Source organism: Grammomys surdaster, unplaced genomic scaffold, assembly GCF_004785775.1.
Source record: "Grammomys surdaster isolate TR1022 unplaced genomic scaffold, NIH_TR_1.0 958, whole genome shotgun sequence".
Classification (NCBI taxonomy): domain Eukaryota; kingdom Metazoa; phylum Chordata; class Mammalia; order Rodentia; family Muridae; genus Grammomys; species Grammomys surdaster.
The window spans coordinates 4,992,423-5,019,998 of record NW_021605377.1 but is presented as its reverse complement, the minus strand read 5'-3'; the positions used below and the strand labels follow the sequence as shown (position 1 = coordinate 5,019,998).

Sequence of the window (27,576 nt, the reverse complement as noted above, 5' to 3'; positions counted from 1 at the left end):
AGAGAGAGAGAGAGAGAGAGAGAGAGAGAGAGAGAGAGAGAGAGAGATGATAGTGTGCAAAGCTGATGTTTAAAGGCAGTATTTCTGTGGCTCTTCTGAATTACGTTTACTGGGTGACTGTTACAGGTTAGTGACTAAGATGTGAACCATACATACAAATCTGTTTCAGCTAAGGGCTCACACCTTGCAGTGGTGAAATAGTAATCAGTCCATAATGCATACAGAAGGTGGCACTGTTCTGTTCAGGTGGCAGGGCAAGCCTGCAGAGGGGCTGACAGGACCTGAAGAATTCCAAGTGTCTCACAGGGACCTGCAGTCTCTCTGTGCACCCGAATTCAGTCTCATGCGTTTTGGTCATCTTCCACGATGATGGCATTCACACATAGACACCCAGCCCAGGCTTCCTTCTCACACCGAGATCCTTGGGTGCCTGAGGCTCCGAGCTGATGCCTCGCATGTTCAATGTTCATACCTAGCCCTAAGTTTTCCCTAAACTCATCCCAAGGAATGGCATTGCCACCTAGAGTCCATACAGCCCGTCAACCCGTGAGAAACAATTCTTTCCTTCACCTTCTTCCCAAGTGTGGCCCACTAATAGGAGTAGAATTCCCTGAATTTATGGTTATAAATCATTAAGTGGCCTTCCTGTGGCTCTTATGCTGAAGACCCAAATCTACAAGGTGGTTCTGCACACTACTTCACCTGGCTCTCGAAGGTTCTCTTGGGTGCCTCTCGCCCTGACATCTCCTAGCTCATCCTACATGCTCCATTCTACCGCAGGACCTTTGTGGTCATCGGTCCTAAGTACCAGGAGGGGCCTCCCTTTGTTTTGCCTAGTTACCCAACACCTACCCTTCACAAGTCAGTGTACACACAAGTCAGTGTACACACAAGTCAGTGTACACACAAGTCAGTGTACACACAAGTCAGTGCACACACAAGCCTTCAAGGACTATCTCCATGTCCTTTTTGCCCTAATACTAGCTCAGTTAACAGCCTCACAACAGTCAGCACTCTATTTATAATCTACTTAGTTACAATACTTCCTCCTTCCCGTCTGCCCTAGCGGAATGCAAGTCTGGTGAAGAAGAGCCCTTTCACTCATCCACTACGCCGCTACGCCTAGCACGATGCTTAGTCAAAGGCAGAGGCTCCATTCTACTCACTGAAGTAATGACGCTCAGATAGGGGAGGAGCTCCCTGTAAAAGGCAGAAAGACGAGGCGTAGGGGATCGCATGTGGAGACACAAGCAGGAAGCTGGGTACCGACTCCTCTCTAGCTCTGAAGTTCTGGACGGCCATTTCTACAGGAGATGTGCTGGCAGCATGGCCGCCTTCTACAGTCACTGCAGATGCATCTTCTGTGTAAGTTACTGCAGCTCCCATGTCAGCACCGTCTGCTCGCGTGTGCTGAGGCACAGCGCAAACCTCACGGAGTGACCTGTGCTGGCTTCACACTCTCTGCTGCGGCCCTCCCCCTCCCCTGAGTTTCACAGACCTACCCAGGACCTTACTTGCGATCAGGCTTCAGTTGAAGGGAATGTTGCTACTGGTTTCATTTTCTATCCATGTTACTCAAATGTCCCCCATAAAACAGTAAGGCTCCTTTTATCCATGTATTCAGTGGAGAAGTACATTTAATTGCCTTCAAGAACTTTTCCTTTCCATTTATGACGTGGCCTAGATTTCTGCTTGTCAGAGCTTTTGACACACCTTCCGTATAAACCTTGATCACTTGTGGCTTTTGATTTGAAGTGAAGGATATAAAGTTATAACTCTTCTAGTGGGTTGGACACTTATAGGCCATTGGAGAGTGATTCTGTCTAACAAAATAGGGAGGACATGGGAGAGGGAAACATACAGGCAAACAGTTCACAGTCAGAAAAGCACACATTTCTCAATTGAGCTCAGTATCACATAGGCATGATCATGGTGCCCCAAACCAATTAAATGTAGACATCAGTCATCATGTATTACAGATCATGAAAACAGATACAAGGAGGAAAAAAACACTGTGAGAATTACAGAAACATGGCAGAGACATCAAGTGAGCAGTGATGTCAGGAAACAGGACACTGGCGGCTGAGAAGATGGCTGGCTCAGCGTGGTTACAAGACCGCTGAGCAACCGTGACGACCCACTTATCATTCCAGACTTGTACTCTAGTTCCCATGGAACTAGCGGGTCCTCTTCTGTCCTCCTGCACATGTTTGCATATACTCACACAGGCACACATAAACATGCACATGTGTGCACATGTGTGCATGCATGCACACACATATCCTTATTTATAAAATGCAAAAGGGCATTGAAAGGCTGAAACGTTGAGCTGCCACAAACCTTCAGTTCACGGATTATACAATGTTGAAGGGGGTGTGGTGGCACATGGCTATAATGCCAACACATGGGTATGAAAGGACTGCTAATAATTTGGGGACAGCTAGGTCACATAAGGAGATCTGGCCTCAAAACAAACAAATTAAAGCACACAATCTGCAGAGTAGCGTGACGCACAATACAGTGAGTTACACTTGTATGAGCCATTCAACTTTGTGTGTCCTTAGTGTCTGATTTACGTTATAGCTTCTCTGTTGTTTTGAGACAGGGAATCACATAGTTAAGGTTGGCCTCAAAGTTACCATGTAGAGGATAATAATCTTCCTGTTATAGGTGTGTGCCATGAAGTCCAGTCCTTATGACATGTTTTCATTATACGTAAGGCACTGTAGGTTTCAGTTTGAGGTAATCTGATCTATATCACAGTAACAACAGACACAAAAGCAGAAACTCTGACTTCTACTCTGGATTTGTTAGCTGTATTAAGGGAACAACTCAACATTTTGCAAGCTGGTGTCCTCATTTTTAGTGAGGTAACTATCACTGGGCTATGAACCTTAAATGATACATGAAATCTTCCTAGTAAAGTCTAAAGTGGCAAGTGTTCAAAACCACAAGTTAAACTATAGAAATATTTGAAATACATTTAAAAAGTGAACAGCATAACACATTCCAGCACTATTATCCTATCTAGAGGAACATGGCTATTTTTGTATTTCTAGCAAGTTCTTGTATCAGCTCTGTTGTGTGCTTGACAGTATAGAGTACACTTGTGAGCGAGTAGTTCTAGGAAAGGAAGAGAGAAAACGTCTAGAAGTTGACCTAAATGTTAAAAATAAACTTTAAAACACTGAGCAAGCTATACTGGCAAAATGTCACTTCTTTTTGTTTGTTTGGTTTTGGTTTCTCCAGACGTGGTTTCTCTGTGTCGCCCTGGATGCCCTGGAACTCACTCTGTAGACCAGGGCAACTGTTGGGATTAAAGCCATGTGCCACCACTGCCCAACCAAAATGTCATCCCAACAGATGTGTGTGTACATGTATGTATGTGATGACCATACATGCATGTACACATACACTCACACTCAGACACTCACTCACATGTGCACGTGCACACATGCTCACACACACACTCACTCACACATTCACACTTACCTCGCTGAGAGGATGAAAGAACGTTCCACGCTTTCAATCTTTAACTCGTTCTGATACGCTTCCTGGGTAGGTTTTCTGACCTGGAAGAAGGAACAAATATCTGACAAACTTATCAGGCCACAAATCCAACATGTGCACAGTAGCTGGAGCGGCCCAGGCCCCTGGATACTAATGTACACAGCCAGTCTCCTCATTTAGCTTTACGTACTACCAACTCTGCCATCGAGTCTACACTCCAGACAAACTGAACCGCCCACGAGCAGCTGCCTCCGCATCTCAAAGCCTTAGGTCAGGACATCCACTCGGCAGGACCTCTCTTCCCAGTGTCCCAGCGCGTCAGTCTGTATTCACGGCTCACTGACTCTCAAGTGCTGGGTTTTGCTTTCTGTTTTATTTCGGAAAGGGTCTCACTGTGGAGCACCTGCCGTTTCTCAGGTGTCTATCAAAAGCAGTACACTAATTCCTTCACCACACCTAAACATGCATGCTCTTCTTGGCTACGGCGGTTCACACCAGTGATCTCAGCAATCAAGAAGATAAGACAAAAGATCATCTTGATTACTAAGTTGACCTGTGCTACGGAATAGACTCTCTCTCATAAAACCATGAACGGCTGGGTATGGCTGCTCGCATCTATGATTCCAGCATTTGGAAGGAGGATAAGGAGTTCAGTGCCAGCCCTGGCTACACAGGCCAGGCAGGGAAATAAAATAAATGCACAATCCTAAACCAAGCCTTTTAAAAACACTCCTGTGGTGGATTGAATGAAATGGCTTCCACAGACTCACAAGGAGTGGCATTTTTGGAGGTGTGGCTTTGTTGGAGTGGATGTGGAGGAAGTGTGTCACTGGGGGTGGGCTTTGAGATTTCAGAAGCTCAAGCTGGACCCAGTGTTACTCTCTTCTTCCTGCTGCCTGCCAATCCAGATGTAGAACTCTCTTCTACTCTCCAGCACCACATCTGCCTGCATGCTGCCATGCTTCCTGGCATGGTGACAAGAGACTAAACCTCTGAACTGTAAGACAGCCCCATTAAATGTTTTCTATTTAAGTGTTACAGTGGTCATGCTGCCTCTTCTCAGCAATAGAAAGCCTAATACAACAACCCTCTCCCTACAGAAACATACATATTTATATTTGAGTTCTATTTAAATATAAATATAAACATATATAATTATATTTGAGTTCTACTGTGCTGCCTCAAGTACTCTTGAGCTCCTGAACTCAAATTATTTTCCTCTTTCAGCCTTTTGTGTACTGGGGATTAAAGGCATATACCACCAGCCTGTCTTTGGCTATCTACCTGCCTACCTATTTGCTACATTTAGGCAGAGTCTCGAGTAGCTGAAGCTAGCCTAGAACTCGCTATGTAGCTGAGAAAGCCCAAGCCTCTTGTCTCGTCCTCCTAGTGGGTGAGATTGAAAGTGCATGCTGCCACAGTAGTCTCGAACTCCTAGAAATGCTCACTGTGCCTTCATAGTGATCGTTATGACTGTGCATTTATTCTGTCTCCACTGCTGCAAAGTCTTGGGGCACAGGGAGGTTTGGGACGAAGCGGAGACTAAATGAATCACCCTTTAATTCATCCTCATATTTTTTTTAAATCAAATTGGGTATTATTTTTGCTTATAGTAATTCTCAGTAACTCTTCCTTGGATGAATTAACACAAGAGTAAACCCCTGACAGGATGAGCAGACACATAATTGGGAGCAAACAGAAAGAGAAGGGTGAGGGGAGAAAGGCGACTAAGCCAGGAATTCATTTCTACATATGTTTGGATAAAGGGAAACGTAAGATGCACACAGACCTTCATTCCAGCCAAGGAGAGCATGTTGTTCAGTTTGTACATCCCAGACTGCATGGGTGTGGTGTACAGGAGAGCATCGTTAAACTGAAAGGAGAAACAGCACAAAACCATGTACAGAACTAACGTCAGCAACAAAGATACTAGTAACACACACGACCAAAATTACGTGTCAGAAACTTTCTCTTGTTTTTCCTGTTTCCCCTGGTTATACCCTGAATCTTAATGTCTAGTCATTCTGGTTATTCACAGGCAGCCAAGGTTCCCTTCAGAGTTCAGTTACTGTGTCGCAGGTGTTCTGTCAACTGGATCTGCTAATGTTGGAATCTGCTTCGTTGGTAATGACCCGATGGCCTTCCTATTGCTGTTTCATTTCCAAGTTGTATTAGAGTTTTAATGTCTTATGGATTCTAAATCACACTGAAGAGTTACAATCTGCCTGAATAAACAACTGACTAAAACAATCCTTCCACATTTAAGATGAAATAAACTAAATCCTAAGAGGAAAAAAAATTTCTGATCTCATCATCCCTATGCTTGAAAAAAGCAAGATGGCTACCCTAAAATACCACTAAGCTGCTATGTGAGTACACTGAGTTCATGCATTGTACACATGCCTTCCACTATGCAAGGCCTGGACCTGTCAAACCACAGAGAGCCTCTTACCAGGAAAAACATTCGGGGCTGCATGACTTTCCGAGACAGCTTCATCAGGGTGCCTTCTTTAAGAAAAACCTAATTCAACCAAGCAAACACCCGGTTAGTCCTACCATCACCACACAATGACAATAAACACAGAATCTCTGTTCAACATTCTTCAACCGTTTTTTGTGGAGGCATGGAGACACGTTGTGACTTTGATGGTCATGGTCTCTTTTTAAGCCCCAATACCAAGTTAGAAATGGGACTCAGAGAGGCCAGAGAGATGGCTCAGTGGATGAGGTGCTGTTGCAGAGGCTAGCTCCCAACTGCCTGTAACTCTAGTTCCAGGAGCTCTGACACCCTCTTCTGGCCTCTGTGGGTACTGCAGACATGTGGTGTACATTGTACACATGTAGGCAAAACATTCATACACATAAAATATAAATCAAAAAATATTTTTAAGAGAAAGAGAGGGTGATGATTTGCTCAGTTGGCAAGATATGCACACCTAGCATGTGTGAAGTTCTAGGTTTGATTTTTTTTAGCATCTCAATAAAACAGGCAAGGGGTGGAGTGTCCTTCTGTAATCCCAGCACTTGGGGGGTGGAACGTAAATTCAAGGCTAGCCTGGATTATATAAGACTGTCTCAAAAGGTAAAAGGGAGGCCAATGAGAAGGCTCAGTGGGTAAAGGTAATTGCTGCAAAGCCTGAAGACCTGAGTTCAATTCCTGAGCCCTACATGGTAGGAGAGAATCCTCCCAACAACTGTCCCTTCTCACTCTAACACAAACACACACACCTTTTTTTTTTTTCTTAAAAAAAGATAAAAAGAGGAAGAAAATTTAAAAATAACTTAGGTAAACAATCGTTCTCGTAAGTCCTGTACCAGCCCCAGGGGTTACCCTATGGACTGACACATAACTGCCCGTGTGTACTTGACCTGGGGCACACCCAGTGGCCTGACAATCACAGTCTGCAACTTCCTGAGTTCATTTTTAGACCACTTCTGTGCTCTATGAGGTGCATGAAAACAATCTCCTTCCCCTCTGGGCCTCAAGACTTTCAATGTCACTGCCTTCATAGCTGTGTGAGTTCAGCTGGTATTACACAATCAAATGACCCCATTAAATTACTCTAGTGGAACTCCATGGGGTCCTCTGCCTCTCTCCTAATTGAATTGGACTGCTTGTCACTGTGACTTACATCATTCTGTTTTGAATGAATAAAGCGATGCCTATTAGGTCACTGAAGAGTAACATAACTCATTTTCAGAAGTAAAATAAAAATAGCTCCAGACAGTGTCCAGTGTATAAAACTGTAGGAGGCATGCTCAGACACTTACCCGCCCAGGTTGCACAATTTCATGGTGTCCACTTAGGCTGTACTGAATTTGCATGAGTTTCTGAAAGTTGTCCTACAGGAGATAAGGTAGAGCATGTGAAGGCTAGGCTTCCTGCTTCCACAGTGTACCAGCCCTTGATTTCCAGATACTTACCCCTTGCTTCATGGTGTCATTGGCATGGTTAGCTACTTCTATGACAACGGCTAGGGCATCTAAAATATGCAGGAACAGAAAGGGCATTTGGTTACCAAGGAAGCAGATTCCAACATTAAGCAGGTCCAGCTGACACAACACCTACTACGCAGTAACTAAACTCTAAGGGGAACTTGGCTGCCTGTGAGTAGCCACAACTACAGACATTAAGATTCAGTGAGGGTATAACCAGGGGGAAACAGGCAACAGATAAAATATGCAACCTTATCACTGTTATTAAAGGAAACAAGAGTGTCTTTATGCAGCAATCCCTACCGTACGCCAGAACTTGTGCCTCTGATACTATCTCCACGGCCTATCCCCATGGTTACCCTGGATATGCCCATTTCTCTGGCTTGCTGAGATTTGTAGTGAGCAGGGTTGAGGACCTCAGGACTGCGTGGATGAATGATAAAGACACTGCTACTTGGTCACCTGATGCTCAAGCTCTACAACCTTCTCCATGCCATCTCCTTAAGAGATGCTGACAGCTCTACCCCTTTACACTGGCTGTCTAGCTTTCAAAGACGTACTTGCTTCGCTTCCCTCGCCCCGGTACAGTGCAGCCCACAGCTGCCTTGCATGCCATCTGCTCCCTGCTTCCGAGCACACGGTGCACCTCACTGTCGGCTGGTCACTTCAGCTGAAGGTAGGTGGGGCCACGGATCAAGATCTTCGTCTCTATACCTACTTCATCTACACCATCACTGACAACTTCCTTAAGACAGGAATCTTGAGACATGAGACAGAGGCTTGGGGCTCTGTTTATCAAGATCACTGTAATGAGGATATGAGGGGGGTGTCCTGGGGAACCAGCCAAGCCTTGTGCATGCTGAGTGAACGCTGCACTGATGACTTTATAACCTCAGGTCTTATGTTATTTTTCTTCTGTCTACTCAAGTTCATCTACAGTCCTGTTTTCTGAAGTCAAAATTCTTCACCCCCACAACTGTCATAGTTCCTCTTTCTACATGACTCAGTACAGCTCAGGGCATCCTTACTCTAAAGCTATCTCCTTTATTATTTATTTTGATGGTGATTTTAAATTTCTTCATCAACTGGGCTAACACTAAAGACACAAAATATCATTTAAGGCAACCTCAAACTTTTTTCTTTTAAATAAAATGCTAGTGTAACTCTGGGCTGTGGGTGTTGTTCAGTGGTGGAGCATTTGCTTAGCCTGCGTCCTGGATTTAATTTACAGTATCACAAACAACAATTACATCAGAGAAATTAAGCTGGGAATAGAGTCACAGGCCTTGGCACTCAGAAGAGGCTGAGGATCATGAGTTCAAGGGCACTGTACCTCAAAACAAAATAGAAAGATCTGGTGGCAAATAAATGTAACCAGAGCATTCAGGTCAGGGGGTGGGGGAGATTAGGAGTTCAAGGTCACTCTTGGCTACACAGCAATTTTTAAGCCAACCTATACTATAATTAAACCTTGTTTTAAAAGTCCAAGCAAAGCCAACAAAAGATAAAACAATAAAACACAATGGAAGAGCTTAGAGACATAAAGTAACTAGGAGACAATGATTCTGAATCTCTAAAAATGGCTTTGAAGCAAGTACAATATTTATTAAAATTTTACTTTATGTGTATGAGTGTTCCACCAGCTTGTATGTGCACTGTGTGTGTGCCTGGTGCCTGCAGAGGCCGGACAAGGACATAAGATCCCCTGGACCTGGAGTTATGGACGGCTACGAGTCAGCATGTGGGTGCTGGGAACTGAACCCAGGTCCTCTGCAGGAAGAGGTGCTCTTAAGTGCTGAGCCGTACCTCCGGCCCCCTCGGTCACTCAGGTTCTAAATCTGAAGGTACACAGAATACATAAGAATACGCTCGAAATTCAAACATTAATGGAGTGGACATGGACTTGCTTAACGAATTTCTGAAGACACAAAGATAAGCCCACGACACCTGGAAGAGCGTGTGAAGAGAAACAGAAACCCCAACCAGAGTTAGTCTGAGATGGAGAGACAGGGAGAAGGGACAGAGAATATACTTCCTTGTGCTGTGGAGGCTATTTTCCTCACTAAAAAGTCCAGTGATGGGGGCATATGGTTGTAATCCTCAAACCTGGGAAGGTCTTGTGCTTGAGGTTAGCTTGTAGTACACTGTAAGATCTTGTCTCCAAAAAGTGTATGTGGGGGGGTAAGGTGTAAGAGGGATGAAAGGCATTAAGCCACCAGCAATAAAGGTTCTCCAAACAACAGGCTATTTTAGATTTTATCCTTTTAGGGGTTGCTTTGTCTATAGTCAGGGGCAATTTGTACCCCAGGCTAGCCTCAAATTCTTGGCAATCTTCCGGTCTTAGTTTTCTAAGTACTGGGATTACACGTATAAACTTCATCCTTGACCTCTAGTTCAGTCACTTCGTAGGAGTGATATTCAAGTGTGGAATGACCTCACAGACCATCTGCTTCTGAAAGTCAGAGAAATGGACATCTACAGATTGACCCCACCGAAGCAGAGTGACAGCACACAAGGAAGAGGCTTCCAGATCAGCCCAGGCTCGCCCACTGCCCCGGAGGCCAGCCTGTGGGTCTCCTGTGACTGTTATCACTTGCCTGCAGCAGCACTTTACCGATCCCCCTGGTAACAGTTTCAGCGCCTGAGGGAACGTTTTAAAAAGAGCTTCCTAAATGGGTTTTGTTCTCAGTGTATCTTCCCTATCCAGGCCCAAGTAAATGTAGTACAAACGCTAAGGCTGCAGAGTGGAGTTACCTTGGGTGTCTCTGTGATCTACCGAGTCTTCTAAGAGGTTCTTTAAATAATCTAGAAAAGAAACAAACCGAAGTATTTAGAACAATGCATTGCGGTCAACCCCTAACTTATCTTTTTAATTCAATACATCAGGTTTACTTTTAGCCCAAGTCTGGAAGATATGCGACCAGGCATATAGAACTGGATCTGCAAAGACTATAGGAGAGAGTGGTTCTCAACCTTCCTAAAGCTGTTACCCTTTAATACAGTTCATCACGCTGGAGTGGCCCCAAACCATAAATCATTTTCATTGCTATTTCATAACTGTAATTTTGCTGATTTGAATCATAATGCAAACATCTGTGTTTTTCAATAGTCGTAGGTGACCCATGTGAAAAGATCATTTAACCCAAGGAGGTCAAGACCCATAGGTTGAGAGGCATTAGGCTAAGAACTCAGGAGGGCTTGGAACATACACCTATTACCTCAGCGTGACCAGAAGAAGAAGGGAGGAGAATCTAATGCTTGAGGCCAGCACACCCTGAGCTGCACAGGGAAAATTTGCCAAACAAAACAAACAAAAAAACATGCCAAGAAGGAGAGAAGGTGTAACGTCGCAGGACTAACCCATCTCACCGAAGGCACACGACTCTTTTTGTCCCTGGTCCAAAAATGCAACCTAGGTTTCCTAACATTTACTTAGTATGCTTAGTCCATCAGATAGGAACCATCTTAACTCAACACCTAGTATGAAACTTCAAGGCATTACTGCACCGAAGGCCCAAGACATAGATGTTTCAATCTAATAACCGACCGATACTCAAGATACCAAAGTAACTCCCCCTGTGTTCTAAACCAGTACTTTCCAGCGACAGCTACATCTGCCCTCGGGGGACATCTGACAGAGTCAGGAGACATTTTCCACTACCGCAGCTAAGGTGAAAGGGTGTTACTGACAATCTGGTGGTTGGAAGTTGGGGATCTAGTGAAACCACCTTGAAACAGCCTCACAGCAGATAACCCAAATGTCAGCATGGCTGTGGTTGAGAAACCCTAGGCTAGATGAACATGGCACACAAACAAGCGACACGGTGTACTGTGCCTTATAATAGGGGGAAAAGTTCTAGCTAATGAATCTTTAACACCAAAAATTGTCATTGGAATTTGATGACACTTCCCTTGTAATCTATCCAGTTTCTTTCTTTCTTTCTAATTCGCCATCCCCCAGTGCACGGTCTGTTGCTTTCTTTTCTGGCTCTGTGTGTGTGTGTGTGTGTGTGTGTGTGTGTGTGTGGTCTATCACTGAGCTACATCCCGTTCCTCAACTGATAGTTTCCCAGGCTCTCCTCAGATCCCCCATCTCCTATAAAATGTTCTATTTGAAAGCTCTGCTCTTTCCTTTGAACATGCTGCTCTCATTTGCAAGAGTCACACACATCCCATCACCCACTACCACCCAGCAAGTTCTCTAAATACAGGCTGACATCAGTGAACTCTAATGCCAGAAGAGGTGCAGAAAATGGGAAGAGGAAAAGCATGTTAGAAGACAGTGTGCATAAGAACAACTCTGTTTAGCAGTATCATGGACAGACATAATTTCTGCCAGTAGGTTCATAGGTCATGCTCATAGGCAAATATGGAAACTTTCCAAATGTAACGATAACAGATACACTCAAACTGCTGGAACTGCCTGTCTCTGCAATAATGACCTAAGAGCCCTATTATATGCATATCCTAAGGTCTGGATATGCATATAATAAATCTCCACCATGGCAGAAAAATCTTTCTTGGTGTTCTATATGACCACAGGAAGCTTCCTTGAGGCTTGGCGACGCTTCCATCTTGCCAGGGAAAGTCACTAGAAATTTAGATCTGAAGGCAACCCAAACACACAGGGAGGAAGGCATGCCTCAGACAAAATGTGACATAAATCACAAAAATTACTGAAATATTCTGCTTACACACTGTGCTTGGCCTCCCCTCAGATTAAAAAAAAAAAAAATGCTAGTTAAGCCGGGTGCAGTGGCTCATGCCTGTAACTCTAGATCTTAGGAACCTGAAGCAAAAGGACTGTCTGGGGTCTAAGGCTAGCCTAGATTACATGGTTGAGTTTCAGGCTAGCTTAAGCAACAGAGGGAGGCTCTGTCTCAATAAAACCAAACAAGCTATTCTCACGTTGACTCTACTCTGAATGCATTCCATACATGAGCCATGTTTGATGAGTCAGTCCTTAGCAATCCTATGACTAAAAGTATCAAGACCCTATACAGTGCTTCATGCCTGCAATTCCAGCACACTGATGAATTCAAGGCTAACCTCCAATACAGTGAGGCACTGTCTCAAAAGCAAACTAAACAAATGTTAGGGTTGCCACAAACTCATCCTTAAAATAAAAACCCACTTAGTTAGTTAGTTGTATTTGTGTGAGGCACATGCATGCCATGATCTACATATGTAGGTCAGAAGACAAATTATATGGGATTCTCTCCTTCTAGTGTGAGGTTTCGGGATTGAACTGTCATAAGGCATGGCGGTAAGTACCTTTCCCTCTGCGGCATCTTGCCAGCCTGAATTAATTTCCTTCTTAATAGATATTCCTAACACCCAAGTGATTTTCCTTAACCTTGAGTTAGCTGAAGAGTCCTGACAGGAAAGCTGCTTTACTTAAATGTCAGACTTATGGCAAGTTCCTCTTCAGTTCTTGTTCATCCATACAGAAGTATATTCTTACAAATGGAATTATTCCTTTATCCTAAGAAAGCCTCCTGGAAGACATGCATATTAGGAAATCCTGACCCCAGAATCATTTCCCAGAGGCTGGTAAGCATTTAAGCTGCATTTGTTTGTTTGGTTGGTTTGGGCTAGTATTCAAACTAGGCTGCTTGCTTGCCAAAATGAAGTTTTACAAACAGGGGTTGAGTATAGTTGCTACACAGAAAATATACTAAAGATCTGATACTACAAGCTATTTTTTCAATTATTTATTTTTATTTTATGTGCATTGGTGTTTTGCCTGCATGTATGTGTCTGTGAGGGCGTAGGATCCCCTAGAGACATAATACACAGTTGTGAGCTGCTGTGTAAGTGTTGGGAATTGAACACAGGTCCTCTGAAAGAGCAGCCAGTGATCTTGACTGCTGAGCCCTCTCTCCAGCCCAGCTACAACAAGCTATTCAACAAGGAAGGAATGCAGTTAAGTTGGCCTTCTGCCAATTTAAAAAAAAAGTGATATTTGTCTCTACAATGCAACTTTGCAACTAATCCATCCATCCGTCTACGATCCCCTTCAACAGTTAGGAACCAGGCAGGACCTTGGCAGCAGCAAGGACAGATGACTGATGAGAGTGAGTCAGGCAGCACTGAAACCGCCAGCTGCCTGGTGACTGGCTACAGCCAGGGTGAAACCAGGAAAGGAGACCAGCCAAACAACCTGCATCCTCACAGGCATTGGTTACCACCTCCCAATTAGGGCCTGGCCCTGTGGAAACCTTCACAGCAATCGTGGGGGCAGGAGATGTTCCAGCTGCCAGGTTAGACTTGTACCATCATGAGTTTCCTGCCCCTGCCTAAACTAATTTAAAGAGTTTTTTGTTTTGTTTTTTTAAATAAACTGTTTCAAAACCCAAGGAGACTTATTGCTGTTCTTTTAAATCAAAACTAGGAAAGAAGAAAACCAGGGCTGGTGGTGCCTGCCTGTGACCTCAGCACTTGGGAGGTGGAGGCAGGAAGATCAGAAGTTGGAGACCTCATATTTGAAGCAGAGATAGGGTCATAGAGGGGTGTTTGGGGAGAGAAATGAGGGTCACAGACATCGCAAAATGCACACTTGGGCCACCAGGTGGCGCCATTGATTAATTAACTCCTGAGCGCCCTGTCCCTTATCATTAGTGTGAAACTAACTGAAACATACCACAAGCAGCCCCTAGGGATAGGAGAGTTACCTTTCTACTCACACAAGGCCCAAGATGAAAGGATGGGGAGGCCTAAAACACTCCATCTTCTTGAAGGTCTACATTTTCTACACCAGAGCGTCTAGTAAGCCTCACCTACTCTTAATCATAATCAAGCAACTAAAAGTAGAAACTACTCAGAGGTTAACCTAAGTGTCAGTCATTGGCGGGAGTCTAGAACTTTCTGACTTCAAAGGGCCAGAGGCCTGGACTGTGCTGAAAGTGGTTGGTGACGGAGCACAGGAAATGAACTCTGGAGGAGTATTGTTCCAGAGTAAAATGTTTCAAACTGGAGGACAAGGCTTGCTGTGTTTGTTCAGATTTCTTCTTTCTTCTATAATCTGAGATGAGTTTTGCAACACATGCAGAATTACAGGATCCGGAGAGAGGTCATCTATTCATGCAGTGAGCCTGCTTTGCAAAGTCTCGAAGTTAGAGATAAGCAACCTAAAATTACCCTGGCCCTCCAAAGATCATGCCATTTGCAATATAAAACAGAGGTCTACGTGCCAGCAGCTTGGGAGAGACTCCTGGGGTTCTTTCTAAGGAATCAGAGGCTGAGATTCTTACTGGCTTTGCAAAACCAAATACGATTGTTCTGCTGAAGGAACAGCAAGCAAATGACTCCTAACAGCATTCTACTAGACAGAAAGACTAGAGCCTTGCTCAGCCATCATCGAGAAGCTTCCTCCCACAGGAGATGGGAAGTAATAGAGCCACAAGTGGACACTGGGAGACCTCTAGACACACACACACACAGGGCCTGCACGGGGCGGGCTCAGTGAGGTCCAGTGCTGAGAGGGGAAGTGGACACAAGCTCCTATCCCTAACCCAGAAGATGTCTCCAACTGATAATGGCCCACAAAGGAAAACTTACAAACCAGACTTAAGGGACTGGCCCTTGCCCAGTAGTAGATGCCAAAACAAAATAAATTCAGTAGTATTTTTGGACACATTTTTTTCTCATACTGCTTTCTCTGGGCATTTTTGTTTTAACATTACAGGTCTTTTGCTTACATATTACAGTTTCTGATTTTGAGTTTTGTGGTGTGTGTGTTTCATGCTCCCCCCCCCCCCGTTTGTTTTGTTTTACTCTAGTTTGTTTTCTAAAGAGAGAAAGAAAGCATGAAGTTTGGTGGATGGGGAGGTAGAAAAGATCTGGGCAGAGACCAAGCAGGGAAACAGTGACTAGAATATATTTTATAAAAATTTTTTAAAAAGAAATTCTTACTTCCCTGATCTAGTAATGTCCAGCCAAGGAACAACCTTATAACTTCTTCTCTTCAGTTCACTTTTATCTTTTTTGTTCCATTCATTTTTATGGTGTTGGAGATCAGACCCAGGCTGCACATGTGTTAAGCAAGCATTCTACTACTGAGGGCCGCCAGTCCCTACACCACTTCTGGATATGAACAAGAACCGGGATGGGTAGTGTTGTAATATACACCAGTAATCCAGCTACTCAAAAGACTGAGACAGGAGGATTACACAATTGAGGGAAACTAGCAAGACCCTGTCTGTTAGACCGACAAACAAACAAACAATACACTGTAAAATAGTATGAAACCTACTTTAATAAAATGCATTATAAGAAATTTGGTGAGTTGAATAATAATGAAGAAAGTTTAAACCATGAACATCTCTCTAAAATAACATATGCAATATTTTTAAACAGGTTCTCATGCAGCCCAAATTGACCTTGAACTCCTGATCAATAATGCTTTCACGGATATAGGCATGTGCTATCAGGGTACATTTTCATTTTTTGGAAAAAAACAAAACAAAACAGTGTCTTGCTATGGAGCAAAGGCTGGTCTTGAAAAGCTTTCAATCCTCCTGCCTCAGCTTCCTGAGTGCTGGGATTGCAGCTACCACTACCAGCATGAGCACAGTTTTGAATTGTTTCCTTCTGGCTCTATAAAGGTTAGATGTGTCTTAGCTGTACATAGGATTTCCCGCCTACTTCCTTGCTTGACAGTAGTCTTAAATCTGTTGTCCAGGCACAGCAGATGCTATGAACAGCATCTTATTTCACTCCTTAAAGTTAACAGATTTGGATAGATGGTGTGATCATTTTAATTGTAGCATGAATCACTGTCTTGATAATCTGTCTTTTTTCCATATTTCAAATTGCTTTTGGGGGGAAGTTACTATAAAGCTGTTTTAAAATTATGATTTTTGAAAAATGATCTCAAAACCGCTGGCTTAACCTTGAACTCCTGACCTTCCCCCTACCACCTCCCAGGTGCAGGTATTAGGAGAAAATGTGCTGGCTTCTCTAAGGATGTATCTAGCAACTTAGGAGTCTATCTGCTATCGGCTACACATCCAGTCCACTCCATACTGAAGAACAGAACAAGTTCCTCCCCCCAATAACCATCAAACACAGATGGTTTCTATTCAAATGTATTCCCAGTTATACTGGGCATATGGATCAGAGCCATCTTTAGCCTGAACGAATTCTGGGAATATGTACTAGGGGAAAGTGTGTCTAGGGAGAATCCCCATATACCATAACTGGGTGTGCATATGATAAGATCAGCTGCATCGTGGGAAGGCCTGTGCGAAGTAGAAAAATGGTTACTTAACTGAGATCCATTTGTTAAAACAGGGGACCAGCAAAACTATGTCCCTTAGTATTCAGCACCCCGTTCCACTGGAGCCTATAGAAGAATTCCTAGCCAATAGCACAGGGCCCTTGAGTTCTCTCTCTCTCTTACATGGCCCCTATCACTCCCTATCACTCTTGAGAGTGTACTCTGATCGGTCCTGTCACTGTGCTACTGAATGATCCTTGCTACTTTGAAATCTGTGGATGCTTATTTCAATCCTTGTGTAGGGCAAGACGCCAAGAACCTGGACACATTGGGCTCAGATAGCGGCCACTGATAACATCGTTGCTAATTAAAAAGTACCATGACCCCTGACTCTAATTCTTCCATTTTTCAAATGCCAGTTCTAGTCCTTAAATATGTGGCCTAGGACTGCTGTAATAAATATGGCATTTGTACAAACTAGAAGGGGAGCTTTTATTTATTTTATTTTATTTTATTTTATTTTATTTTATTTTATTTCTCTCCAGACTCATGGCTTAGAATGCAAGAAACACCATTCAGGAGTTAGAAAAGGATCCTTCTGTGGGTGATGGCATTTCTTATTGAGATACAAGCTGGACCTGGACCTCAAGTGAATACCTTAATGTAGGGCAGAGGAAAAAAAAAACAAAACCCTTCCCTATCTAGCCAAGAGTTTGATGACTTTGATCCTGAGAAGGCAGTTTCAAAGGACTCACGACCCAAACTGACCCCAAGTTCATGCTGTGGTGAGATCTAAAGGCACATCTTAGGATGGGTGGACCCAGCCCCACAGCCTTCTTTCACTGGTGAGGCGTGCCCAGAATACCCTTGAGAGGAGTCAAATGCAAAGGGACCCTTCAAGAGATTATTCTGAGTTTTCAAAGACTTAGTCTAAATGAGTGAACAATCAAGGCTGCCGGTTGATCAAGTGAGAATCTCAAGTACACAGAAGGGCCTTTGGCACATTTAAGCCACTCTGTAGCGTAAAGAAACTCTTGTCCATATTTGTCCCTACCGCTCTACCAACAGAAGAAAGTCAGATGTGGGGAGACAAGTGTACTTCACTATGCAACAGCCAAGCGATGAAGAAAGCAAATCTAAGCACCAGAATGAGTTCAAATGTAGCTCAATTTCCATGGTTTCTCCAACTGAAGCAGTTCCTGTGAGCCCCTGCTTCTGACAAAGACTGTGAGAGAGACTCTAGCAACACATTCTGCTCACTAAATCTCTGCCAAAACAAGTCCCAGAAACAGAGGCATTTGGCTACTTCCAGTGAATCTGGGTCAGACTTGTGCTAAGGACTGAAGAAGAACTTTGTATCGATCTCCACTGGTAGAACTTGGGTTTTCTGCAACCTTGAATGGACAGAACTGAGCACATAAACCGGCAAGACTTGGTTTTCACTAACCCAGGTCCACTTTCATTAACCTTTAAATGAAATAAGAGTTTCTATCTACTGGGAATATTGTTGGCAAATCCCAGAAGTATTAACAACCTTTGTGACTTCATCACCATGGAAATCTCAGATATTTTATGACAAATTATGGTTGAGGCAGACAACAGAAAACTCTGTATACTCTTACTGGCCCCATCTCTAAATTATTCCATCTCCCATCGGATCCTATTTAATTCAGTACTGAGGGAGCACATTTGGCTAGGCGAGATAGCACAGCCTGCAATGCCAGCATTTGGGATCAAGGTCATCCTTGTCTACACAGTGAATTTGAGGTCACCTGGGCTATGACACCATGCCTCAAAACAACAAGGAAACCATACTGGGTCTGAGGATGCAGTTCAGGTGCTAAGCTTTTGCCTTTGCAAGCACAAAGCCTTGAGTCCAATGCCCAGTACTCCACGAACCAGGCAAGGTCGGATGCTGTATCACTAGTTCTACAATGGGTATGCAGGAGGCTCCTTGGCTCCGTAGGAAGCTGCAGGCTGGTGCAGGCTGCATGAGACTGTCTCAAAAACCAAAGACAGACAAACACACAGAAGGCACAGGAGAGAAAATGTGCTTGGTTCTTAGGTCCTCAGGCCTTTCCAAAGCATTTAAGTATTTCTACAGATATAATTTATTTAATAGGATCTCTTAAAATGGCTTCCTAAAAACTACAATTAAGAATGATTCATAACAGCCCAGGAGCTGGGCTAATGAACAAATGCTGAATGGCATTATCCCCCTTTCTCATATGGATAGAAATGCCTCCAACAAAGGCCCTGGATTTGTGAGAGAGTAAATTCTTTGGTGTCTAAGGTATGGCCATCACTCTTTTAAAATCAAGTTGTAACCTACACAACGTGTTGAAGTGACCTGTTTAATTTGTGTGTGTGTGTTCTGAGACAGGGTCTACTAGGCAACCCTGGTTGGCCTGGGAATTGTTGGCTGCCTATGCCCCCCCAGTACTGTGATTAAAGGTATGGGCCACTAAGCCCGACTCAAAACGACTTTGAATTGCTTTGGTTTTAGAATAGAATACTTGCTACAGGGGTTTTCAATAAGCGGATTTTTGTTTTGTTTTGTTTTTTAAATGTAATCTATTGCTTTACTTCTTGAATCTGCAGATGAGCCTGCCTGTCACTCACATTCACAGCCTCGGAACACTATAACAGATGTTTATAATATCCCATTTTCTACCAACATGGAAAGTCTCCGATTTCTAAAAGCTAGAGGGAATTAATGTCATCCCAGACAAAGGCAAAGACTACAGGAAAGAGTACTAAAGCATATCACTAAAACAACTTTAATATAATGTCAATATTTTGAACAAGATCAAAGAAATTACAACGAATTGAAGTTCAAAGGACGGTTGTTTCCCCATAACTGTGGAATTGGAAAGGACTTTTAGAAACGTTTTAAATTATATTTTTCAATATACTTTCTCCTCAGTGATCCTGTCTGATTCTACTTCCTTCAATATCAATGTAATAATGTTCCACAAATAAAAAAATGCTTTTATTGAGAAAATTCTAATATAATATATAATATAGGTAGAGATAAGAAGGAAATCTGAAAAAGTCTATGAGTCATTTCCAAACAATAGAAGATGAAAAGGGGTTTGGATTTTTTATATTACTTACATATTTTTATGTGCATAAAAGAGCCCTTCAAAGGAAAAAGGTGACCCTTCCAAAAATAACAAGTGGCAAGATCCAGACAAATTTTAGGGAGAGTAGAAGAGCCCAGTGGTAACCTGAGTAGTTGGACATAGCCTCAGAGAGGACTGTGCAGCCTGTGGGGCAAGGGCCATTACTGTGCTATCTCCCAGTCCCTGGTGTCCAGGACAGGGCTGGCCCATAGGAGCGCGTGCTGAGGGCGTGATTAATGTATGAGTGAACAGAGTCTGGGAGGACAGGCTTCAGCAAAGGGAAGTAAGATTTGCATAAGCTGGGGCTATAAACTGAGGTCTCTAGACTGTGATGGGTGTGCTCTCAACTTTACTAGTTAGTATGCACAAGGAGGGCTGGGGACACAGCTGACTGACTGAACACCGGCTGAGCAGGCCTGAGGTCCTAGGATCAATTCCTAGTACAAAAGTGAATAAGCAAATAAATTAGATAACAAATAAATCAATCAACACAATCTAATAAGCAGAATCAAAGGACATGTACCTTAGGCTGGGAAATGAAGCAACACTTTGCTGGGTTGCACAGGGTCTGATAATAGGTGGCGTGGCCAGTATGAAGGTGTGTCTGTAGCATGGAGGAGGTGGGGGCAACTCTGACCCGGATCACAACAGGAGCAGCAGCCAGAGGGAGAGGAGAACCTGGAGATCCTCCCAGGAAGTAAGACTAGGAAGGGAGTTTAGTCCTTCTGGAAGGGCCCGAGTCATGGAAGACTGCTTTCAATTTCAAACGCTATGAAGTGATCTATCTACCCGGCACACACTCATGGTGCTCTTGCAGGAGGATTCTGGACTTCATGAAAAGGAGCAACTACTCATTTCCTGAGCCTTTCAGTTGGTCAAGTCTTTGATATGGGTCAAGATCCCTGAGTCCCAGATAGCTTGTTTCCTGAAGAGATGAGAAAGAAGCAACGAGTCCTGCTTCTGTGGCACTGTCTGCTTTCTTCCTGCCTGCCGCCTCCTAATTTCCACCCTTGCTAACTCGAGAGGACCTGGTGTCCCACACACTCAGGACAGCACCTGACTGTGATGCATTAGCCTTGACCAGTCAACACAAAATAAAATGTAAAAGCATTTGGGATTCATTAGGAAACTCACTCACTATGTTTCCTTGAGCACTTTATACTGTATGCATTCTCTTTAGATCATATTCTGAGTTGATCTTAAGAAACTACTACCAAGAATTACTGAATGTATACAGGCATTTATTTTACTGGTGCTGGAGGGTTTGAGTCATGGCCATATGCTTTACAACCGGGGGTTTAATAAGGACTTCCACTAAGAATCTAGCTGGAATTTTTTACTACAATGGAGAGAGAACTGAAGTTCTCCCATGGGGGCAAAACACTGAAGAAAAGGGGAAAAAAAGCAGCCAAGGATAGCTAAACAGTGGCACAGAGTACTGCCTCTGGGGATTCCCACACACTTTTCTCTAAAAGAAATACCACCTCCTATCAGTCCTTCCTCTCTATGCATTTCTCAGACTCCCTCTGCCAAGAAAGGCAAGTTCAAGTCTACTTACACTGAGTCAGGCAGGAATCTTCCCCTACTCTGCCAAATGCCTAGATAATAATCGACATCAGCGGTTAATTCAAATAAAAGCTTATTCTTCCTTTTGTCTACTGCAAGGCTCTTATATTTGAAATTACAAGGTCTTGGGAGGATTAAGCTATTTGAACTTGTTTTTCCAAACATGGGAGCCCAGTTAATCATTTAAACAAATGCAGACTTAAGACTTAACGTCCAGAAGGGAGAGATGGCTCAGCAGTTAAGAGTCTGTGTACTCTTTCTGAGGACCCATGTTCAATTCCCAGCTCTCTGTAATGGGCTATAACCACCTCTCACTCCAGTTCCAGAGCATCTGATACCCTTTTCTGACTTTGATGAGCACCAAGCACACATGTGGTAAACATACAAACATACATACATGTATATGTACATACATACATACATATATACACACATACACACATACACACTCACATACAAGAAGATTTCTACAAGTTCCAGGTAGCTTAGGTTATAGAATGCATTCTAGGCCAGCCTAGGCTCTTATGTAGATTATATTTGTAACTTTTTAAAAAATATATACCAAAATTAAAATAACCACAAAAGACTAGTGTATTGGAATACAGCTGTAATTTTAGCACTCATTAGACTGCACTAAGAGGATTATAGTGAGTGTGAAGCCAACCTGGGCTACATAGCAAGTACCAAAGCAGCCAGGACTGCATGACAAAACCCTGCCTCAAACAACATTAAAATCAAAATTTAAGAACCCACCAACCCCTTGAATGAAGAAAAGCTTAAGAGTCCAACCTCACACGATGTTGGTATTGTAAACCAACAGCAAAAAGTCTGTTTGCTCTGACTACAGGCACATGCCACCATGCCCGGTGTATCCAAGGCTTCAGGCCTACTCGGCAAGCATTTTACCACTTCAGCCGCACCCGTAGCCCCAAACCTATTTTCTTAAAAACAGATTTTAATTAATGTAAAAAGAGGTCATGAATTTGGAAGAGAGCAAGGAGGGGCACATAGGAGGGCTTTGAGGGAGGATAGAGAAAGGGGAGACGATGTAATTATAATCTCAAAAATAAAAGATTAAAAAAAAAAACATTTTAAAAAGCCAGGCGTGGTCTGGTGAGACATCTGAGTTGATTCGAGCACTTGCTGCCCGGCCTGAGGAGCTGACTTCAACCCACATGACCCACATAGGAAGGAGAAAATGGACTCTTGCAAGTTGTCTTCTGACATTCACATGTGTGTGATGGCACACATGTGCACGCATACCTCACACAACACACGAACAAGTAAGTAAACGTAATAAAAAGAAATGTTAAGTATGTGACGCAGGCCTATAATCCCAGCATTCAAGAGGCTGAGGCGGAAGTATAAGTAGTTTGAGGCAAACTTTGTTGCCTCCACAATGAAACTTGTCTTAAAAAGATGACATACATAGTTTTAAAAACTGGTTTTTCTCATTTCTCCACCAAAACTAACTTAGCATACAATCTAACTTAAACACAGGCATCTTTTTAACTATGTAGACCAGCAACGGTACAAGGGGAAAAGGTATCTTTTACACTTTCATTTTCAGTAGCTGCAGCCTTCCTTCTCATCTCTGAAGCCATGATTGTTTTTGTCACTAAAAGCAGCCCTCCTTCTACTGCTGTGACAATGGCCAATGCTACTGAGTAGCAGGTTACAACAGAATGTTGATTTATCTAGCAAAAACACTGGGTGTCAGCACTTCCCCTTGTCCTGTAAATTAATAATCTCAGCCAGAAGCAGAGGAAAGCAGACGGCAGGATTTCCTCAAACTATTTGCGTAGCTTTGTGTCATTCTAGAGAGAAAGCCAGTGCCTAATTTGCAGTCAGACATTCAAGTTGAGCTCTTGGTACACCTTGGCTGGCAGGTCCCAGGTCTGAAAGAAAAAGACCTGCCATCCACTCTTATCACTACAAATCCAGGAAAGCCTGCCACACCTGCCTCAAGGGACCCGAGCAAATGCTGCTTTTCCAGGTTCACATACACCTTGATTAATCCTGGTTTAGGAGCACTTGACTAAGAAGACAGAATGTACATCATTCTTTCAAGGACAATAGTCACAGCCAAGTACTTCATATTCTATTTACACCAAAGCACATGTGTCTACTAAGCTGCAGTGGCATTTCAATGATCTTAAATACTGCGATAAAAGTATAATGCATATATATATGTATATATATACACACACAAATATATATTTGTATTGAGGAGGGATATATCTATATCTGTATCTGTATCTATATCTATCTATATCTATAGCCCTCCTCAATACACTTCAGCAAACATCAGTAGACATAACAGTATGTATCAGATAGTATCTTTGGCACTGACATTATGTGTATTAGTTTCTGTTACGATATCAAACCACCTAATCTTTATAAGCCTGGTATCTTGTTTTAAGCCGGGGAACGAAAGGACCCAAGTACATGTACATTCATCCAAATCACACCTCATATTCCCTTGTAAACTGCCAGAAGTCTAAAACCTTGCAAACGGTAGTCATTATACCCAAATAGTAATAGTAAGGTTACTGTTGCGATGGCTAAGAATAGCTAGTATTATTAGAAGTTAAACTGTCAAAGACTTATTCTAAGGCCCATACACACACTTCAGTTCATTAGTCAATCCTCAAAACAACAGAGGAAAGAATCAGGGTCCCGGACAGAGCTGTACAAGCACGTGGGAGGTGAGAGGATACCTCCTTGGGATTCATAACATCATGGGATGAAACAACACGGGATGAGAGTTGACATGGTGAAGGACGCTCAGAACAGCGGGCACACACAACCTACAGGAGTGCCCTGAGGTGAGTGTGGACACTGGATGGTCACAAAGTGAAAGTGGTTCAGTTCCATTGATGTAATTCATCCATCAGGCATCGGTTAGAGAAGACAGAGAGGGTGGGCTTAGGAAATGCAGTACTCAGTAAGGGCACTCGGCCTCACTTGGCTGGTAAGGTTGCGAGACCTCACCTGTCAGGAGCAGCCTGTACTGAGGGATCCTCTGAACTGGCTTTAGCAGGTAGTGCTTCAGGGCCAGGCTGGCACATCGAGGGCTCATCTGAAGGGGAAAAAAAAAAGGCATTCAAAGTAAGCCCACTGTTTTTCAGAAGCAGAGAGTCCAGGCTGAAGCACGTAGGAGGAGGATTCAGAGATGCTTCCTTTTGTAAGACACAGTGGCTATGCAGCAAGGGAAACTGGCTGGAGCCATCAAACCCACCTCTCCAGTCAGTTTCTGAAGCTGCTGCTCCTACAAGCACTGGTTCACAACCCTCTCACAGAGTGTGGTGTCCACAGTTGCAGTCCCTACTGGGGATGTCCCAGCTTCCACTCAAGGGACATCTGTCAGTTCAACCCTAACCAAGAAGGGAATGCATAACCTCTAAAATAAGGAAGCAGATCTAAAACCTCATTGGGGGTTAGATTCAAACGATTCTCAGAGCCCTGTGGTCAATATACTTATACATCATAACAGGGAACAGAGAGAGCAGCAGAAATGAAAGCTCGGAGCAGCCCAACTAAGTGCCCCTTCTCTTAGAAGAATGAAGAATGTAAAGATCTTGTTGGATGAATCGTCCTATAAAGTCAAAATGAATATGCCTGACTATACTATTGTCCTTGGAGTGCGTGTATGTGTGCTGGGAATAGAACCCAGGGCGTGGCAAATGACAAGCATGGGAGCTGCTCCTGAGGCCCATCATGAGCCTTGGGACATCCTCACTTGGCCAAAAAGTCATGTGATTCTCCTTAAAACTGTTTTCCTTAGTATGTAGAATAGTTACCTCAGTCTATTCCTGAGCTTCATTCAGTCTGAGAGTTGACTGTGTGGTAGGATGAAAATGAGCAGGGACATGTGCCCTTGCATTGCTTTACGAGACAGACCCCTCTATGCAGCTCAGGCTGGCCCTGAGCGCTATGTTCTTGTCTCTACTTTCTGGGTGCTAGGATTACAGGATGTGCCACGACACCAGTGATGCCTCCTTTTACGGATGGCACAGATAGGAGAGGGGGAAGAGCAGGAAAGACTGTAAACTATGTGCAAAGGATAATTAGTTGCTTCTTGCACAAAGCAGATAAAGTAAAAATCAGCAATATTATATTTTTGAAACTTTTCATTTCTTATTTTGTGTGGCTAGAATATACTGACCATTTTAGCTAAAATATAGTAACCCAAACTGATAGGAGTAGAATGAAACTAATTGTTTTTTAAAAAGAAAAGTATGTGATAGCAGTGCTCGGGAGGTAGAGGCAGGCGGGCCAGGGTTCAAGGACAGCCCTGATTGCAAGACCGACTTGAAACAAGCCTGGGTTACAGTGTACAATATCATCTATCCTAACAAGTGTACGCCTCCAAGCTTCAGGCAAAACACAGAGCTTTAGCTGGCACATAAAATAAAGCAAAGGCAACGTTTTTAACTGTGATGCTAAAACTGAATTTATCTGCTTATCTAATAAAAACTGTGTTCCTTTCCATTACTGTATGTGAAGCTCTCAGACAAACAGAAGAAATGTTGGTTGAACACAGGAAAGGATCCCTTCGTACTCAAATCCATCGAGGCAGAAGGCACAGTCAGGGAGGCCGGCCAGGGTAGAGGAGGAGGACAAGGTAATGTTTAATGGCCACGGAATCTCAACTTTGCAAGACTACGCATGCTTTAGAAAGATGGTTGCACAATACTGTCCACGTATCTCATACCACAGAATTATACACAGAGTGGCTAAGGTCGTAAGTTAGTGGTATATGCATTTACCACAGGCCTAAAAAAAATAAGATTATTTGTTTATTCCTTAATTTATTTAGTGTGTGTGTGTGAGTGTACATGTGTGTACATGTTGTGTGCACATGTGCCCCTGCATACATGCTGAGGTCAGAGGACAGCTTTCAGGAGTCAGTTGTCACCTTCCACACATGGGATCCCAGACGTGGCAGCACGTGCCTTTATGCTCCAAGCTAGCTTGTTAGTTCTCTCTCTCTCTCTCTCTCTCTCTCTCTCTCTCTCTCTCTCTCTCCCTCCCTCCCTCCCTCTCTCTCTCTCTCTCTCTCGGAATTCATGTTGTCCATGCTGACAGGAATTCAATATGTATCTAAGGATGACTTTAAATTCCGTCTCTATCTGCCTCAGCCTCCCAAGTCCTGGGAGCACAGATCTGCGCTCCTACACCCAGATGACAAGAGTTGAAAGCCAGGATTTTGAGGCCAGCATGGTTATACAGTGAAACCTTGTTTTAAACAAATTAACTTCCCCTAGACAAAATATTGTTCACCCAATTTAAACAGTACAATATGCAATAATAGAGCTTCAGAACTGAATATTGGACTATATTGAATTTTTACCAGTTTATTTGATCTTAATCTCTTCTAAGATTTAAGAGAGATTATTTTTATCATTTATTCATTGGGCTTTTTTTTTTTTGGAAACAGAGTTTCTCTGTCCTAGAACTCACTCTGTAGACCAGGCTGGCCTCTAACTCAGATCTGCCTGCCTCTGCCTCCCAAGTGCTGAGAGTAAGAGCGTGTGCCACCATTGCCTGATGAAGGAGATTATATTTTAATATTTTTACTCAAATGTGTTGTTTCCAATGATCATAAAAGACTAAGGCATTAAAAAAATTAAGAAAAAAGTTAAACACTCTGTGATAGCAAATACCTCGAATTCTCTGACAACCGCAGCGAAGCTTGGATTTTTCTTGCACTGCTCATCCAGCAAAGCGATGTTCTTGTCAAATTCTTTGATGTATGTGGAATACATTTTTAAGTATGGCCCCTTCTTTACAAAGATATCAGCAATTCTTTGTTGTTCGGTCCTATGGATAGAGGACACACGAAAACATAAAAGCAGTCATTGATGTGTCTGAGGCACAGCTAAGTCACCAGCTCGTCTTTCTAACTTTTTCTCTCTTCTTTATCATTGGCCCTGCCATGAACACATCTTATCCAGACTCTGTCAGCTCTGATTGGTCTCCTTTTTCCATTCTTGTCCTCTGTACTCTGTTCTCAGATCCTAAAAAATATACATCCTATTGTGTAACTTCCAATGATACCTCCTTTTCAGAATGTGTGTGTGTGTGTGTACTGAGATGGTCTCAGTAAGCTACCCAGACTAGCCTTGAACTCACGATCCGCCTGTCTCCGCTTTTCTCCTGCTATGATTACAGCTCAGTGCTACAACACCCAGCTCCAAGGTCCTTTTATTGCTC

The 27,576-nt window shown here is 43.2% G+C and overlaps 1 protein-coding gene across 1 annotated transcript in view; it reads right to left on the bottom strand.

Annotated features, from left to right (window-relative positions):
• The window catches only part of Fgd6 (FYVE, RhoGEF and PH domain containing 6), a 113,067-nt gene that overhangs the window by 12,819 nt on the left and 72,672 nt on the right, over positions 1-27,576 (bottom strand). The window contains exons 7-14 of the mRNA XM_028783025.1: positions 27,027-27,183; positions 24,352-24,439; positions 10,201-10,251; positions 7,435-7,493; positions 7,282-7,353; positions 5,963-6,031; positions 5,300-5,383; positions 3,493-3,572 (exon numbers count right to left, since the gene is read on the bottom strand). Of these exons, the coding sequence (XP_028638858.1) occupies positions 3,493-3,572; positions 5,300-5,383; positions 5,963-6,031; positions 7,282-7,353; positions 7,435-7,493; positions 10,201-10,251; positions 24,352-24,439; positions 27,027-27,183 (660 nt within the window). The remainder of the gene's footprint in view (positions 1-3,492; positions 3,573-5,299; positions 5,384-5,962; positions 6,032-7,281; positions 7,354-7,434; positions 7,494-10,200; positions 10,252-24,351; positions 24,440-27,026; positions 27,184-27,576) is intronic.